This window comes from Notolepis coatsorum (genome assembly GCF_963971535.1).
Source record: "Notolepis coatsorum genome assembly, contig: SCAFFOLD_219, whole genome shotgun sequence".
NCBI lineage: Eukaryota > Metazoa > Chordata > Actinopteri > Aulopiformes > Paralepididae > Notolepis > Notolepis coatsorum.
The window spans coordinates 161,636-176,409 of NW_028173547.1; the positions used below are offsets into that span (position 1 = coordinate 161,636).

Below are 14,774 nucleotides of genomic sequence, written 5' to 3' on the forward strand. Positions count from 1 at the left end.
TCTCGACCATGTCTTGATAATTAGCGAACACAGTAACTACGGGAGCATCGACACTGATCCGTCATAAAACAGAGATAGAAACAGATGGAAGGTACTGCCGTCTGTTGGTTTGGTTTTAAAGCTGTAATAATTATTTTCTGACCACCAGAGGGCGGCAAATGAGCCACGTACACACAGCTTTCTCCCAAAAACAAAAGGCTTGTTTTGATCAAACATAACACTGCCTTGATGGCACAGTCTTTTTGCTTGCTGAAAAAAAGACCAAAGGTTTCTGTGCATGGATTACATGATTTCAATGACAATACATACAGCTTTCTCTTGGGCATTTCCTGGTTGTTAAACACTTCCCCCTCTTTTGGCAGAGAGGGGGATGAGAAGGAAGCTGGCTGCCATCACGGAGAACCCCTACCACCCCCTCTACGACGAGCTAGTCAAGATGAGAAGCACGTTCAGCCACAGACTCATACCCCCCCCGACACTCAACTAACCGCCTCGGACAGTCCTTCATACCAGCGGCCATCAGGCTCCACAACAGTGGGCAGCGACTGCTGCCAGACATTGACCTGGGACTAATAGGAACCCAAGGAGGACAATAACACTACCTTAGGCATACTGCACCTCATGTGGATACTGTGATACTGTGAATAATGTATATTTCAGTTGATACTGTGATACTGTGAATAATGTATATTTCAGTGGATACTGTGATACTGTGAATAATGTATATTTCAGTGGATACTGTGATACTGTGAATAATGTATATTTCAGTTAGTTAGATAGTAAATTATAACACTACCTTATGCATACTGCACCTTATGTGACACTACTGTGAATATATATTTCAGTTAGTTAGATAGTAAATTATATTGACCTATTTGTTTACACTGCTTGTGTTGTTTTTACTACCTGTACCCCCCCCCCCCTTCCCCCGTGCTGCTATGATGCCTGAATTTCCCCAAGGGGATCAATAAAGGAATATCTTATCTTATCTTATCTTACTTCGCCTGCAGACACGACACTGTTCCGACGGCACAATATTGATGTAATGAAAAGATTCAAACGAATAGATTTACGAGAAGCGGGGTCAACAGGCGTTCGTCAACAGAAACTAGATGATGGAATAACGATGGCTGCTGGTGGATTGAGCTCAACGTGGCGGAACAACGGACCCCTCTCACAGCAGGTGGTCCGTGTGAACATGTGAGAAGTGCTGCTGCGGGAGAAAAATTATAATTGCAGCTTTAACGTTAAGCTAATGTAGCTTCGCTAACGGACGGTGAAGCGCCCAACGGGTCCTGGAGTCCATCCTCTCGGAACGCCTCTGTCCGTCAAAACAGACAGGGCGGTCAGGTGGCGTAGCGGAGTTTGCGTTCGTCACCAACCCCGGAGACGCTGGATTCGCCTGTTCGAGTCCAGCTCACAGCTCCGGGGTTGTCACCAGCTTGGCTGGCCGTTCACACTAATACAATTGGCAGTATTAGAGGGTGGGAGAAGCTGGCGGGGTGGGTCCGGGTCGTTGTAAACAGCGACTCCTACAGTTCGGTCGGGGCGCCTGCTAAGCGCGGATAGGATCTAAGGGCGGTAGTGTGATCCTTCCACACGCTACGCCCTCTCAGTGAGAGTCCGCGCTGCCAGGTGAAAAGAAGCGGTTGATTGGCTGGACGTGTGTCGGAGGAAGCACGTGGTAGCCTCCACTCTCCCAGACCGACTGTGGGGGGTTAAGTGCGCAGCGACCAGGAAGGGGATTGGGAATTGGCATAACGACTAACATTGGGATGGGAGAAAATCGAAAAAAAAAAAAAAAATAAAAAAAAGACAGACCCGGCGGAGAGAGACTCATCACCTGCCCCGTCCAACACACCGATACCCCCTCCTTGAAAAATAATGTTGCCGTACAGACACAACGGACCAGTGTGGCCGGCGCCCCCTAACCCGACAGGAAGTAGTGAACTGTTAGTCGGAACTGTTGCCTGGCAACGTTCTGAACATTCGGAAACAATCTGTAAATCTAAATGTACCATGTTTGTTTAATATTATTGACAAAATGTATAATATAATCCTTCACATGTAGTTAATATTTCATAACCATGATGGGACCCAAGCCGGACCGTTGATGACACATTGTAATATCAGAAATTCATGGGTTGCAATTAGAAAACCATGACATTTTGTACACATTATACGCATTTTGGCAAAACACTGTCCAGAGCGGCTTTCTCAATTCCTGAAGAGTCTTTTGGACATTATGACGTCTCTGTGGGTCACTAATGATGCGTGTGTGTGTGTGCATGTGTGTGTGTGTGTGTGTGTGTGTGTGTGTGTGTGTGTGTCTGTGTGTGAGGGTGAGTGTGTGTGTGTGTGTGTGAGTGAGTGAGTGAGTGTGTGTGTGTGTGTATGTGTGTGTCTGTGTGTGTGTGTGTGAGGGTGAGTGTGTGTGTGTGTGTGTGTGTGTGTGTGTGTGTGTGTGTGTGTGTGTGTGTGTGTGTGTGTGTGTATGTGTGTGTGTATGAGTGTGTGAGGGTGAGGGTGAGTGTGTCTCCTTTAGACCCACTCTGCCAGGCGGTCCAGGGTTAAACCCATCTAATGACAGACTCTCTTTTTCATCCTCAGTCTATTTTGTTTGTCCATCAACAAGTCAAGAGCAACGTTTTTGGAGTAAAAAAAAACAAACAAAAACAGTCATGTGACCAGGGGACGGCAGGGAACCTCCTGTTTCTGTCCATCATCATCGTCATCATCATCATCATCAAAATTATGTTTAGGTCATTCCTGCCTTAATTGGTGGAGAGACAGCATTGGGTGTGGGTGGGTGGGTGGGTGGGTGGGTTCTGTGACATACATTGTGAGCCGGATTTGAACCCACAACATCAGGAGTACATGGTATCCACCCTCCTCCTTTCTCTCCTCTCCTCCTCTCCTCTCCTCCTCCTCTCCTCCTCTCCTCTCCTCCCCTCCTCCTCTCCTCTCCTCCCCTCCTCCTCTCCTCCTCTCCTCCCCTCCTCCTCGTATTCCTCCTCCTCTCCTCTCCTCCTCTCCTCCTCCTCTCCTCCTCTCCTCTCCTCCTCTCCTCCCCTCCTCCTCTCCTCATATTCCTCCTCCTCTCCTCCTCTCCTCTCCTCCTCCTCTCCTCGTATTCCTCCTCCTCTCCTCCTCTCCTCTCCTCCCCTCCTCCTCTCCTCCCCCTCTCCTCCTCTCCTCCTCCTCCTCTCCTCCTCCTCTCCTCCTCTCCTCCTCTCCTCCTCCCCTCCTCCTCTCCTCTACATCTGCTGCAGCAATACAGTCTCCCAGTCCATCCATCTGTTTTATTTACGACTGTAGGTCTGCTTGTAAGTCAGTCGTGTGTGTGTGTGTGTGTGTGTGTGTGTGTGTGTGTGTGTGTGTGTGTGTGTGTGTGTGTGTGTGTGTGTGTGTGTGTGTGTGTGTGTGTGTGACAGAGCCGTCTGACTGTCAAACTAGTGGAGTTATTTAATCGAGACCATCTTAATTATTTAATTGGTTGTAGGGAGATCAGTCAGCCAATCAGAGGGCGCCCCTTGACACATCAATCATGATGTTAAACACGTCGTCAACCTAGGACCCCCCCCCCAAAGGTCTAGGGACGGCTCTGTGTGTGTGTGTGTGTGTGTGTGTGTGTGTGTGTGTGTGTGTGCTAACGTGTACTGTGTGTGTGTGTGTGTGTGTGTGTGTGTGTCAGTGTCTAGTGACAGGGCACAAATGCCACAGAGTGCCTCATCTCATTCTTCTCCCCCCCCCTCCCCCCCGCCTCACTCCCTGCTCCGCCCCCTCCCCCCTCCCCCTCCTCCTCCTCCTCCTCCTCTTCCTCCCTCAGCCCCCCGAAGGTGACGAGCGCCTGCGTCGAGTCGCACGACTGCTTCTCCGCGTCCTCGTCCTCGTCCTCGTCTTCCTCGTCGTGCAGCGCGCCGCCCAGACCCCCCTTCCTCCCGCCGGCGCCCCCCCTTGACCTCAGCCGCCGCATGGCCGCAGCGCGGGCACGCTTCACCAGCCCGCCCAGCTCCTCGCGGGCCAGCGGGTTGAAGAGGAGGTACAGCAGGGGGTTGACGCAGGCCGGCAGGGGCACCACCACCAGGAGGACCCCCTTCACCACCTCGGGCCCCACGCTGGGGAGGCGCAGCAGCGAGGAGAAGGAGAGGAAGGCCACGGGCAGGTAGAGCAGGCAGTCGGAGAACAGCAGCCAGGCCACGTGGCGCGTCAGCGCGGACTCGCCCCCGTCCCCGACGTCCCCCCCTCCCCCCACGGAGGAGCCCTTGTCGGCGCGGCAGTACAGGCGCGTGTAGGTGAGGGTCATGAGGAGGTAGCACAGGGCGTTGAGGAGGACCAGGGTGACGGAGAAGGCCAGCGAGGAGGAGGAGATGAAGGAGGAGGAGGAGGAGGAGGAGGAGGTGGAGGAGAAGGGGTGCGGCGAATCGGGCAGGGGGAGGCAGAGGGAGGTGACGCCGTAGTCCGCCACCAGGGGGGGCAGGGTGACGGCCAGGCCCAGCAGGAAGCAGAAGGAGGCCGCCACGCGGATGGACACCACCGAAGAAGACTTGACTAAGAGGAGAGAGAGAGAGAGAGAGAGAGGGGAAATGGGGAGGAGTTACAATTTTATTGACAAAATGATTTCCACAATTCTTATCTTTGAAAGAAATTCCCAACAACCATAGAGTCGTACGTGCGTGTGTGCGTGCGCATCTATACAGTATGTGTGTCTATACATGCGTGCGTGCGTGTGTGTGTGTGTGTGTGTGTGTGTTCGACTCTTACTGTGGTCTCTGTCCACCTTGTGGCAGTGTTTGGCAGCTAGGCTTCTCTCCAGCGCTGCGAGGGTTAACAGGAAGATGCCGGTCTCGGAGGCGAACAGACACAGGAAGCCGCTCAGTTTGCACGCCGCACTGCTCTCCCAGCGCGCTCCGTACCTGAGAAGAACAGCATTAGCATCGCTGGTGTAGTGAGGGTAGTGTAGTGGTGTAGTGTAGTGGTGTAGTGTAGTGTAGTGGTGTAGTGTAGTGGTGTAGTGGTGTAGTGTAGTGGTGTAGTGGTGTAGTGTAGTGTAGTGTAGTGAGGTAGTGTAGTGGTGTAGTGTAGTGGTGTAGTGTAGTGGTGTAGTGTAGTGTAGTGGTGTAGTGGTGTAGTGTAGTGGTGTAGTGTAGTGGTGTAGTGTAGTGGTGTAGTGAGGTAGTGTAGTGGTGTAGTGTAGTGTAGTGGTGTAGTGTAGTGGTGTAGTGTAGTGAGTTAGGCCTTGTTCACACCTGAAAGTCCGCGGATAGTCCGGACTTTCTGGTGGACCAAATGTGAAAATGATACATTGATTGATTTTGGTCTGCGTTCACACACTGCCCTTTTTGGTGCGGACCTAATTTGTAAACAAAGGACATGCAGTCGCCAAGTCGTTCTTCTATTGGACTATAGCACTCACAAACGTAAACAGTTGCCGACAGCGTAATGAGAGAGACGCGCGCGGCGCAAGTCGAGTAGAGAGAGAGAGAGAGAGAGAGAGAGACTGTCCGCGAGCGGCGTGAGTCTAGAGAGGAGAGACTCTTTACGCGAGCGGCGCGAGTCTGACTTCAGAGCCACACTGCAACGCACTGTAGGCTACTTTGCTTCCTGGATCAGGTACTATATATAGCTCGATTGAAACGGACCGAGTCCCAACTTTTCAAGAGGACCATGGTTCGGTTGTTTGGTCCTCAGAATAGTTCGGTTTGTGTTCACACGTCTACAAACGAAACGGACTATTGATTTAAAGGGACCATGGTCCACTTAAAGTGGACCAAACAGGGTAGGTGTGAACGCGCCCTTAGCGTAGACGGCTGGATTCGATCCCAGAGTCTCTGCGGTGGCAGGCGAGTGCTCAGTCCACTGTGCTACCCAGCCAGCCGCACCCCCTTGAGTTCCCTTTTGAGTAGGGATGCTCGATATTGGCTTTTTTACCGATACCGATATTCCGATATTGTCCAACTCTTAATTTCCGATACCGATATCAACCGATACCGATATATGCAGGGTTTCCCCCCAAAAAAACTGAATAATTTCAGGTAACTAATAATTTCACTGGATGCATTCAAAAGGCTTTCTAAATGTAAGCATTATCTGTGCAAAATATGATCATTAAAAAAGTAAAAATTAACATTACATATCTCTTGTTGTTGAATTAAACCAACATGCATACTTTTGACAATAAATAAAATAAGAATTGGTTCTTACTTGCGTGCCTGGGTAAATAAAGGTGAAATAAATGTTAAAAAAAATAAAAAATAATTTTTTTTTTACCGATACCGATATTTTCCGATATCACATTTTACTGTCGATATCGGCAGATAATATCGGACATCCCTATTTTTGAGCAAAAGTACTTGAGGTCCACAAAGTCAGGTTCTCTATAGAGGAGCTCCAGTAACTAAAGCACACATTCACCCCCCCCCCCCCCACCCCCCCCCCAGGAAGAATAGTCTTTCACCCAGGTAGACTAATGGGGATCAATAAATAAACAAACAAACAAACAAACAAACAAACAAACAAACACACACCACACGCTCACCTCCAGAAACTCCCGTAGGTCCAGGCGTCCACCGCCGCCAGCCAGCCGCTCCAAACTCCCATCAGCCAGTTCACCAGCGCCAGCAGGCCAATCAGGAGCTTAGGGGGCGTCAACCAGGAAGTGGAGAGGAAGATGGACAGCATGACCAGACTGTTGCAGGCCAATGACAGCCCGGCGATGAGCCACACCCCTCCGCGGATCAGCCAACTGCCGAAGAGATGGAGACAGGGGCGGAATGGACCTGACGGAGGAGGGGGAGGACGAGAGGAGGTGAAGATGGAGGAATAATGGTAATAGACGTGTGTGTGTGTGTGTGTGTGTGTGTGTATGCGTGTATGTGTGTGTGTATGTGTGTGTGTGTGTGTGTGTAATTGTATGTGTGTGTACGTGTGTGTGCATGTGTGTATATATGTGTGTGTGTGTGTATGTGTGTGTGTGTGTGTGTGTGTGTGTGTGTGTGTGTGTGTGTGTGTGTGTGTGTGTGTGTGTGTGTGTGTGTGTGTGTGTGTGTGTTACCTGGAGCAGGAGTACACTGCACAGCGTGGTGTGATTTGGGTTCATCGTCGAACTCCAGCAGAAAATCCTCCAGATCGTGGTCTGCTAAGAAAACAACTCTTAGAAACCTTGCTTGTATTTACAGAAACACACGACTGATACGAGGACATGTAACAGAAATAAAGGACACAAAGGAAATCCATTGTGAAGACAAACATTTCTGCCGCCGCCATGTTTTAGTTGGAAGTGTGTTTCTGAGACTGTGTTTCTGAGACACGTGGAAGTCAGTGGAGGGGAGAGGGTGCCTTCATGCTGCCTCACAGCGACTACAGAAGCATAATATATATACTTTTTTTGTTCTGTTCTGTTCTGTTCATATAGGCCTATATTTACTTTTTTTTGTATTAAATTTTTTTTATTATTTTTTAAACAAACACATATACAAACATGACAACATAAATTAGATATACAAGCATTAATTAACAGTGCACATCAATGAAATCACCATTTAGATAAATGTCTTATACAAGATATACACCTAACACCTGCTATCTAATACCCTACACACATATGCTCCTGCTCTGACTGTGGGCTAATCTAGGTGGACTTCAGGGGCATGTGATGTCAGAGAGCCACTGGACGAGGCAGAACGTGTGATGTCAGAGAGCCACTGGACGAGGCAGAACGTGTGATGTCAGAGAGCCACTGGACGAGGCAGAACGTGTGATGTCAGAGAGCCACTGGACGGGGCAGAACGTGTGATGTCAGAGAGCCACTGGACGAGGCAGAACGTGTGATGTCAGAGAGCCACTGGACGAGGCAGAACGTGTGATGTCAGAGAGCCACTGGACGAGGCAGAACGTGTGATGTCAGAGAGCCACTGGACGAGGCAGAACGTGTGATGTCAGAGAGCCACTGGACGAGGAACTAAATTTGTAATTTTTTTGCTTTCTTTTTTTGCATTCTTTTTTTATGCGTTATTTATTTGCGTTCTTTTTTTGCGTTCGTTTTTTTTGCATTCTTTTTTGCGTTATTTTTTTTGCTTTATTTTTGTGCGTTCGTTTTCTTTTTTTCGTTCGTTTTCATTTTAGTTTGTTAATTTTTTTGCGTAATTTTTTTGCGTTTGTTTTTTGCGTTCCTTTTTTTTTTTCGTTCGTTTTTTGCATTTTTTTTTTTGTTCTTTTTTTGCATTCGTTTTCGTTTTTGTTCGTTTTCGTTCTTCCTTTTTTTTGCATTCTTTTTTTTGCATTCTTTTTTTGCGTTTGTTTTTTTCCGTTTTTTTTTTTTTGCGTTTGTTTTTTTGCGTTGGTTTTGTGCGTTGGTTTTCGTTTTAGTTCGTTTTCATTTTAGTTCGTTCATTTTTTTGCGTTCTTTTTTTGATGTCAGAGAGCCACTGGACGAGGCAGAAGGTGTGATGTCAGAGAGCCACTGGACGAGGCAGAACGTGTGATGTCAGAGAGCCACTGGACGAGGCAGAACGTGTGATGTCAGAGAGCCACTGGACGAGGCAGAAGGTGTGATGTCAGAGAGCCACTGGACGAGGCAGAACGTGTGATGTCAGAGAGCCACTGGACGAGGGAGAACGTGTGATGTCAGAGAGCCACTGGACGAGGAACTAAATTTGTCATTTTTTTGCTTTCTTTTTTTGCATTCTTTTTTTATGCGTTATTTATTTGCGTTCGTTTTTTTTGCATTCTTTTTTTGCGTTCTTTTTTTTGCGTTATTTTTGTGCGTTCGTTTTCTTTTTTTCGTTCGTTTTCATTTTAGTTTGTTAATTTTTTTGCGTAATTTATTTGCGTTTGTTTTTTGCGTTCGTTTTTTTTTTGCGTTCGTTTTTTGCATTTTTTTTTTCGTTCTTTTTTTGCATTCGTTTTCGTTTTAGTTCGTTTTCGTTCTTACATTTTTTTGCATTCTTTTTTTTGCATTCTTTTTTTGCGTTTGTTTTTTTCCGTTTGTTTTTTTTGCGTTTGTTTTTTTGCGTTGGTTTTGTGCGTTGGTTTTCGTTTTAGTTCGTTTTCATTTTAGTTCGTTCATTTTTTTGCGTTCTTTTTTTGATGTCAGAGAGCCACTGGACGAGGCAGAACGTGTGATGTCAGAGAGCCACTGGACGAGGCTGTTTGAATTATGTGATGTCAGAGCTCCTCCCACCTTGGTTGGCGAGGATGCGGTCTCCTCTCCTGGGGGGGTCCTCACCTCCTCGTGTGTTCTCCTCTCTCTCCCAGGAGGAGCTCGCCCCCCCCCCACCTGCTCCTCCTCCTCCTCCTCTCCTCTCACAGGAGACAAACGCACAGCACTGGAAGGCATAGGGCAACTCCATCACCCTGCACACACACACGCACACGCACACACACACACACGCACACACACACACACACGCACACACACACACAAAACACAAAACACCATTATAAGAGGTACCCAAAGGTCAACTATTTGAAGTCAGCGTGAGCCTTTCAGATGTGTGTGTGTGTGCGTGTGTGTGTGTGTGTGTGTGTGTGTGCGTGTGTGTGTGTATAGTGTGTGTGTGTGTGTGTGTGTCCACACGCATGGGTTTTACCCTATTTTACCATGATTCACCATATCCAAACACGTGAATGAAGTGGTTGTGAGACAAACTCTGCTTGTAGAGGACATTTTCATACAGACATGATTTGCAAAGAGATTTGATAAATGGAACGTCATGGAATATTCAGCGGAAATGACCTTTAACTGGCTTCCAATGCAACATAACTGAGATGAATTAGACTAACATCATGCGTGCGTGCGTGTGTGTGTGTGTGCGTGCCAAACATCTTATGTTTAAATCAGTTTTTAAGTGGTTCTCGATATCAACATTCACAACAGTGATTCACTTTTAATTGTAAAACACTTTGCCAGAGAGAGACTCTGAGGTGATTTAGAGAGACACCAAGTTCAAAGAGCAAGCATCAATTTAAAGAACCGTCAGGTATTGTTGGAGATTTATTGAGTTACAGGCTGGGCCCAGGACAAACAACCATATCTAAGAGTTCATTCATGCCTGAAGCCAAATACCTGAGTGCGTGCGTGCGTGCATGTGTGTGTGTGCGTGTGTGTGTGCGTGCGTGTGCACAGGGTGTGTATAATTCCGCTGATTTAGAATGGAAATTCCTGTGTAAACATTCACTGACTAGAATCTCATGTTTCTAACGTCAGACTTTACTTAAGGCTTCAAACAGCGTGCGATCGCGTCTGTGTGTCTGTGTGTCTGTGTGCTGTGTGTCTGTGTGTCTGTGTGCTGTGTGTCTGTGTGTCTGTGTCTGTGTGCTGTGTGTCTGTGTGTCTGTGTGTCTGTGTGTCTGTGTCTGTGTGTCTGTGTCTGTGTGTCTGTGTGTCTGTGTGTCTGTCTGTGTGTCTGTGTGTCTGTGTGCTGTGTGTCTGTGTGTCTGTGTGTCTGTGTGCTGTGTGTCTGTGTGCTGTGTGTCTGTGTGTCTGTGTGTCTGTCTGTGTGTCTGTGTGTCTGTGTGCTGTGTGTCTGTGTGTCTGTGTGTCTGTGTGTCTGTGTGCTGTATTAGTGCACCTGTCACAGTGAATATGGAACGGCATGAAATATGGATATACAGTATACAACTTTATTTCCCTTTTATTACGTGGATGAAATCACATAAATACAAATGAATTAATAGATACAGTAGATCTTGACTCAAAAAAAGACCAGAGCAGAAGGTGAGCTGTGATGTTAAAACGTGAGAGCAGTAAAGTAAACGAGACCAAAATGAAAAGGAAAATCTATCTAATAACACTTTAACCTATTGGTAAACTAACGTATTGATGATAATATACATTATAACTGCTGTTGTTGTGACACGGTTATGATGTTTATACTTGAATACGTTTGAAAATTAAAACGATACTTTTGTCAAACAGTCTGGAGAGATTGATTTATGATGTCATTTTTGGGACCGGTCCCGTCGGGTGGAAGAGGTTAAAGGAACACACCAACATTATCTGGCTGTAAACTAGCCTAGCTTAGCATAAATGAATGGAAGCGGATATGGATCAGCTAGCCAACAGCTAGGCTAGCTTATTTGTATCCACTTCCATTCATTTGTGCTAAACTAGGCGAGCTTACAGCCGGAAAGCTTTCGACTCTGGAGAAGACGGTAAGGACATTTTCTATTGCCATCACCAGCCTATGTATCCTTATTTTTTTTTTTATCTACTTTTTCTCCCATTTTCAATTTTTTTTCTCCCATCCCAATTGCGTATCGTCCAATTCTACCCTCCCCGGTCTCGAACGTTGTTAGGCCACGCCTCCCACAGGCCGGCTGCAATGTGGACGAAGCCTTGCATCACGTGTCCCCCTCCGGTACTCGAGGAGGCAGCCGTCGCATCTTTTCACCTGCACAGCACGATCTCTCAGCGGCGAGGGTCTGCGTGGGAGGGGCACGCCGCCCCCCGTCGCTTCCTGATTCTGCTGCGCAGGCGCACCCACCGACCTGTAGGAGTCGCTGTCCACAACGTCCGATCCCCACCCACCAGCTTCCCACCCCCTAACACCGCCAATTGCGTTAGTATGAACGACCAGCCAAGCCGGTAGCAACGACGAGAGCTGGGCTCGAACCCAGCGTCTCCTGCGTTAGTGGCGAGCGCCTTGCCCACTGCGCCACTTAGCCGCCCCAGCCTATGTATCCCTTAACCCTTTGTTTTACCTTGAACACAAACAAACAAACAAACAAACAAATAAACAAATAAAGAAAACATACCGTACCTCACTCTGGGCAGGCTCTCTCTGGGTATCAGCTCCATCAGCTGTGTGTTGCCAGGTAGTCTGAGGTGAGTCAGAGACTGGAGGCCGGCCAGAGGCAGGGAAGACAGATGATTGGACGACAGGTCGCTGCGGAGACAGAGAGAGAGAGATGGTGGGAGGGGCTAGAGAGATGGAGGGAGGGGCTAGAGAGATGGAGGGAGGGGCTAGAGAGCAACGAATGCATCTTGTTTTGAACGGATTTCCAAAAGTGCCAACAACAGCGACATCAGTTCATATTATTGGCAAGTATGTCATATCATTATTACACACACATCCGAGTGTCTGTCTCGTACCACCTGCACGGACCACAGCGTATAACGTGTGATGTATATCATCATGCCAGTTAGGGTACCGTATGTATACTGTATACTTTACTGTATATAATCAGATCTTAAGTGTTATCGATCATATTTATTGTAACGTATAACTGATCTGCACCTTTTTCTTATATTATATTATATTCAGAGTTAATTATATTGTTTACACTGCTTATTTTTTATCTTTATTGTAATTGTATTGCCTATACTGTATATTTACGTCTTCTACTATTACCCTGCATACCTGCACCCCACCCCCCAACCTCCCCCCCCATGCTGCTATGACGCCTCGATGAACCCACTCACCCACACGGTAACACCCTAGACTTAGTGATGACAACAAGGCTGAACATTGTTAAGTATCAGGGTCAGAGTGCGTATCAAACAGGAAGCACGACTGTCGGGTTCTAACTGTGGATATATCAAACAGGGAAGGTAAAGACGGTTTTAAACTGTTAAAACAGTCATTCAGAACAATTTTATTGCACTATTTTACTCTGTCTATTCTATTTGACCCTTTTATTACAGGTTCTAAACTGTAAGGTATTGAACCGGGTGGGTATCAAGCAGGAAGAGAGACTGTCAGGTTTTAATACTGTGTAGGACCCAGGCCTAGAACTGCACCCTGAGAGAGGGACCTGCGCCCTGAGTGGGAGGTTTGCCCTGAGAGGGAGGTTTGCCCTGAGAGGGAGGTTTGCCCTGAGAGGGAGGTTTGCCCTGAGAGGGAGGTTTGCCCTGAGAGGGAGGTTTGCCCTGAGAGGGAGGTTTGCCCTGAGTGGGAGGTTTGCCCTGAGAGGGAGGTTTGCCCTGAGAGGGAGGTTTGCCCTGAGTGGGAGGTTTGCCCTGAGTGGGAGGTTTGCCCTGAGAGGGAGGTTTGCCCTGAGAGGGAGGTTTGCCCTGAGTGGGAGGTTTGCCCTGAGAGGGAGGTTTGCCCTGAGTGGGAGGTTTGCCCTGAGAGGGAGGTTTGCCCTGAGAGGGAGGTTTGCCCTGAGAGGGAGGTTTGCCCTGAGAGGGAGGTTTGCCCTGAGTGGGAGGTTTGCCCTGAGAGGGAGGTTTGCCCTGAGAGGGAGGTTTGCCCTGAGAGGGAGGTTTGCCCTGAGAGGGAGGTTTGCCCTGAGAGGGAGGTTTGCCCTGAGAGGGAGGTTTGCCCTGAGTGGGAGGTTTGCCCTGAGAGGGAGGTTTGCCCTGAGAGGAGCTTTGCCCTGAGAGGGAGGTTTGCCCTGAGAGGAGGTTTGCCCTGAGTGGGAGGTTTGCCCTGAGTGGGAGGTTGCCCTGAGAGGAGGTTTGCCCTAAGTGGGAGGTTTGCCCTGAGAGGGAGGTTTGCCCTGAGAGGGAGGTTTGCCCTGAGAGGGAACTGTGCCCTGAGAGGGAGGTTTGCCCTGAGTGGGAGGTTTGCCCTGAGAGGGAGGTTTGTCCTGAGAGGGAGGTTTGCCCTGAGAGGGAGGTTTGCCCTGAGAGGGAGGTTTGCCCTGAGTGGGAGGTTTGCCCTGAGAGGGAGGTTTGCCCTGAGAGGGAGGTTTGCCCTGAGAGGGAGGTTTGCCCTGAGAGGGAGGTTTGCCTGAGGGTGGGAGGTTTGCCCTGAGTGGGAGGTTTGCCCTGAGAGGGAGGTTTGCCTGAGTGGGAGGTTTGCCTGAGAGGGAGGTTTGCCCTGAGAGGGAGGTTTGCCCTGAGAGGGAGGTTTGCCCTGAGAGGGAGGTTTGCCCCGAGAGGGAGGTTCGAAGTGTGAGATCCACTTGTTTTCAATGTGTACATAATATAAATATCTGTAGACGACAGCATCTACTCTGACGGATCTATAGAGGAACAGCAGCTTTCATTCGTGGTGTTTTCAAGTTAGACTGGGGAGGAGCCACAGACAAAGTGTGTCAGAGGTGTGACAAGAGCGCTGTTGCCATGGCGTCGTGTCACTTAGTAACGAGAGAAGGGGCGTGGCTACGGGGATGGCCATACGGTTGCTCGGGGAAAGACGTTATTAGCTGTGAGTTCTTTTGGTTAGACTCGGACTAAGAAACGAAGCGTAGACACGTAGACAGAGAGACAGCAGGGGCTAGACGGGTGGGGGAAGGGAAGCTGACGCGTAGCCCACACCCCCTCCGGTTGCCACGAGCTAGCTGCGGCTAACAGGGAGGCGTTTGGATAACACTAGGCTGCGACAACCACCGGGCTGATAGAGAGATCATTAGAATAAGGAATTCAACAGCAGTCAAAGACTTTTCAGAACGGTTTCCATCTTGTACAGAGTATGTTTATGGGAATAAACATGCCGTTCCAAGGAAAGGTATCCTGTTTCCAGTGTGTCTTTAATTCTTTTGAGACTAATGCATCAACGGGGGAAGATATCGTGTATCGGCTAGTACGATGAGTAAGAGCTAAACACAACGCAGAAACGTCACGGAACCACAGGTGACGAGGTGATTACTGGCCGAGGACCCGAAATCCAACAAAGGGGTCAAAGTGGGTCAAACAGGAAGGAAGACTGTCAGGTTCTAAACGATATCAAACAGGGAAGGTAAAGACGGTTTTAAACTGTTGAACAGTAATTCAGAAATGTTTATTGCACTGCACTATTGCACTATTTTACTCCGTCTATTCTATTTGACTCTTTTATTATTGCCATAGAATCAAACAAACATGTTGGTGGCATGTTGGGATGTTA

At 48.4% G+C, this 14,774-nt stretch overlaps 1 protein-coding gene across 1 annotated transcript in view; it reads right to left on the reverse strand.

Annotated features, from left to right (window-relative positions):
* Positions 1-3,697: 3,697 nt before the first annotated feature.
* The window catches only part of LOC311247751 (leucine-rich repeat-containing G-protein coupled receptor 5-like), a gene marked incomplete at both ends in the record, with an annotated part of 59,754 nt that continues 48,677 nt past the window's right edge, over positions 3,698-14,774 (reverse strand). Inside the window, 6 exon segments of the mRNA XM_084338754.1 lie at positions 3,698-4,551; positions 4,765-4,916; positions 6,539-6,779; positions 7,055-7,135; positions 9,182-9,354; positions 11,763-11,888. Of these exon segments, the coding sequence (XP_084194880.1) occupies positions 3,698-4,551; positions 4,765-4,916; positions 6,539-6,779; positions 7,055-7,135; positions 9,182-9,354; positions 11,763-11,888 (1,627 nt within the window).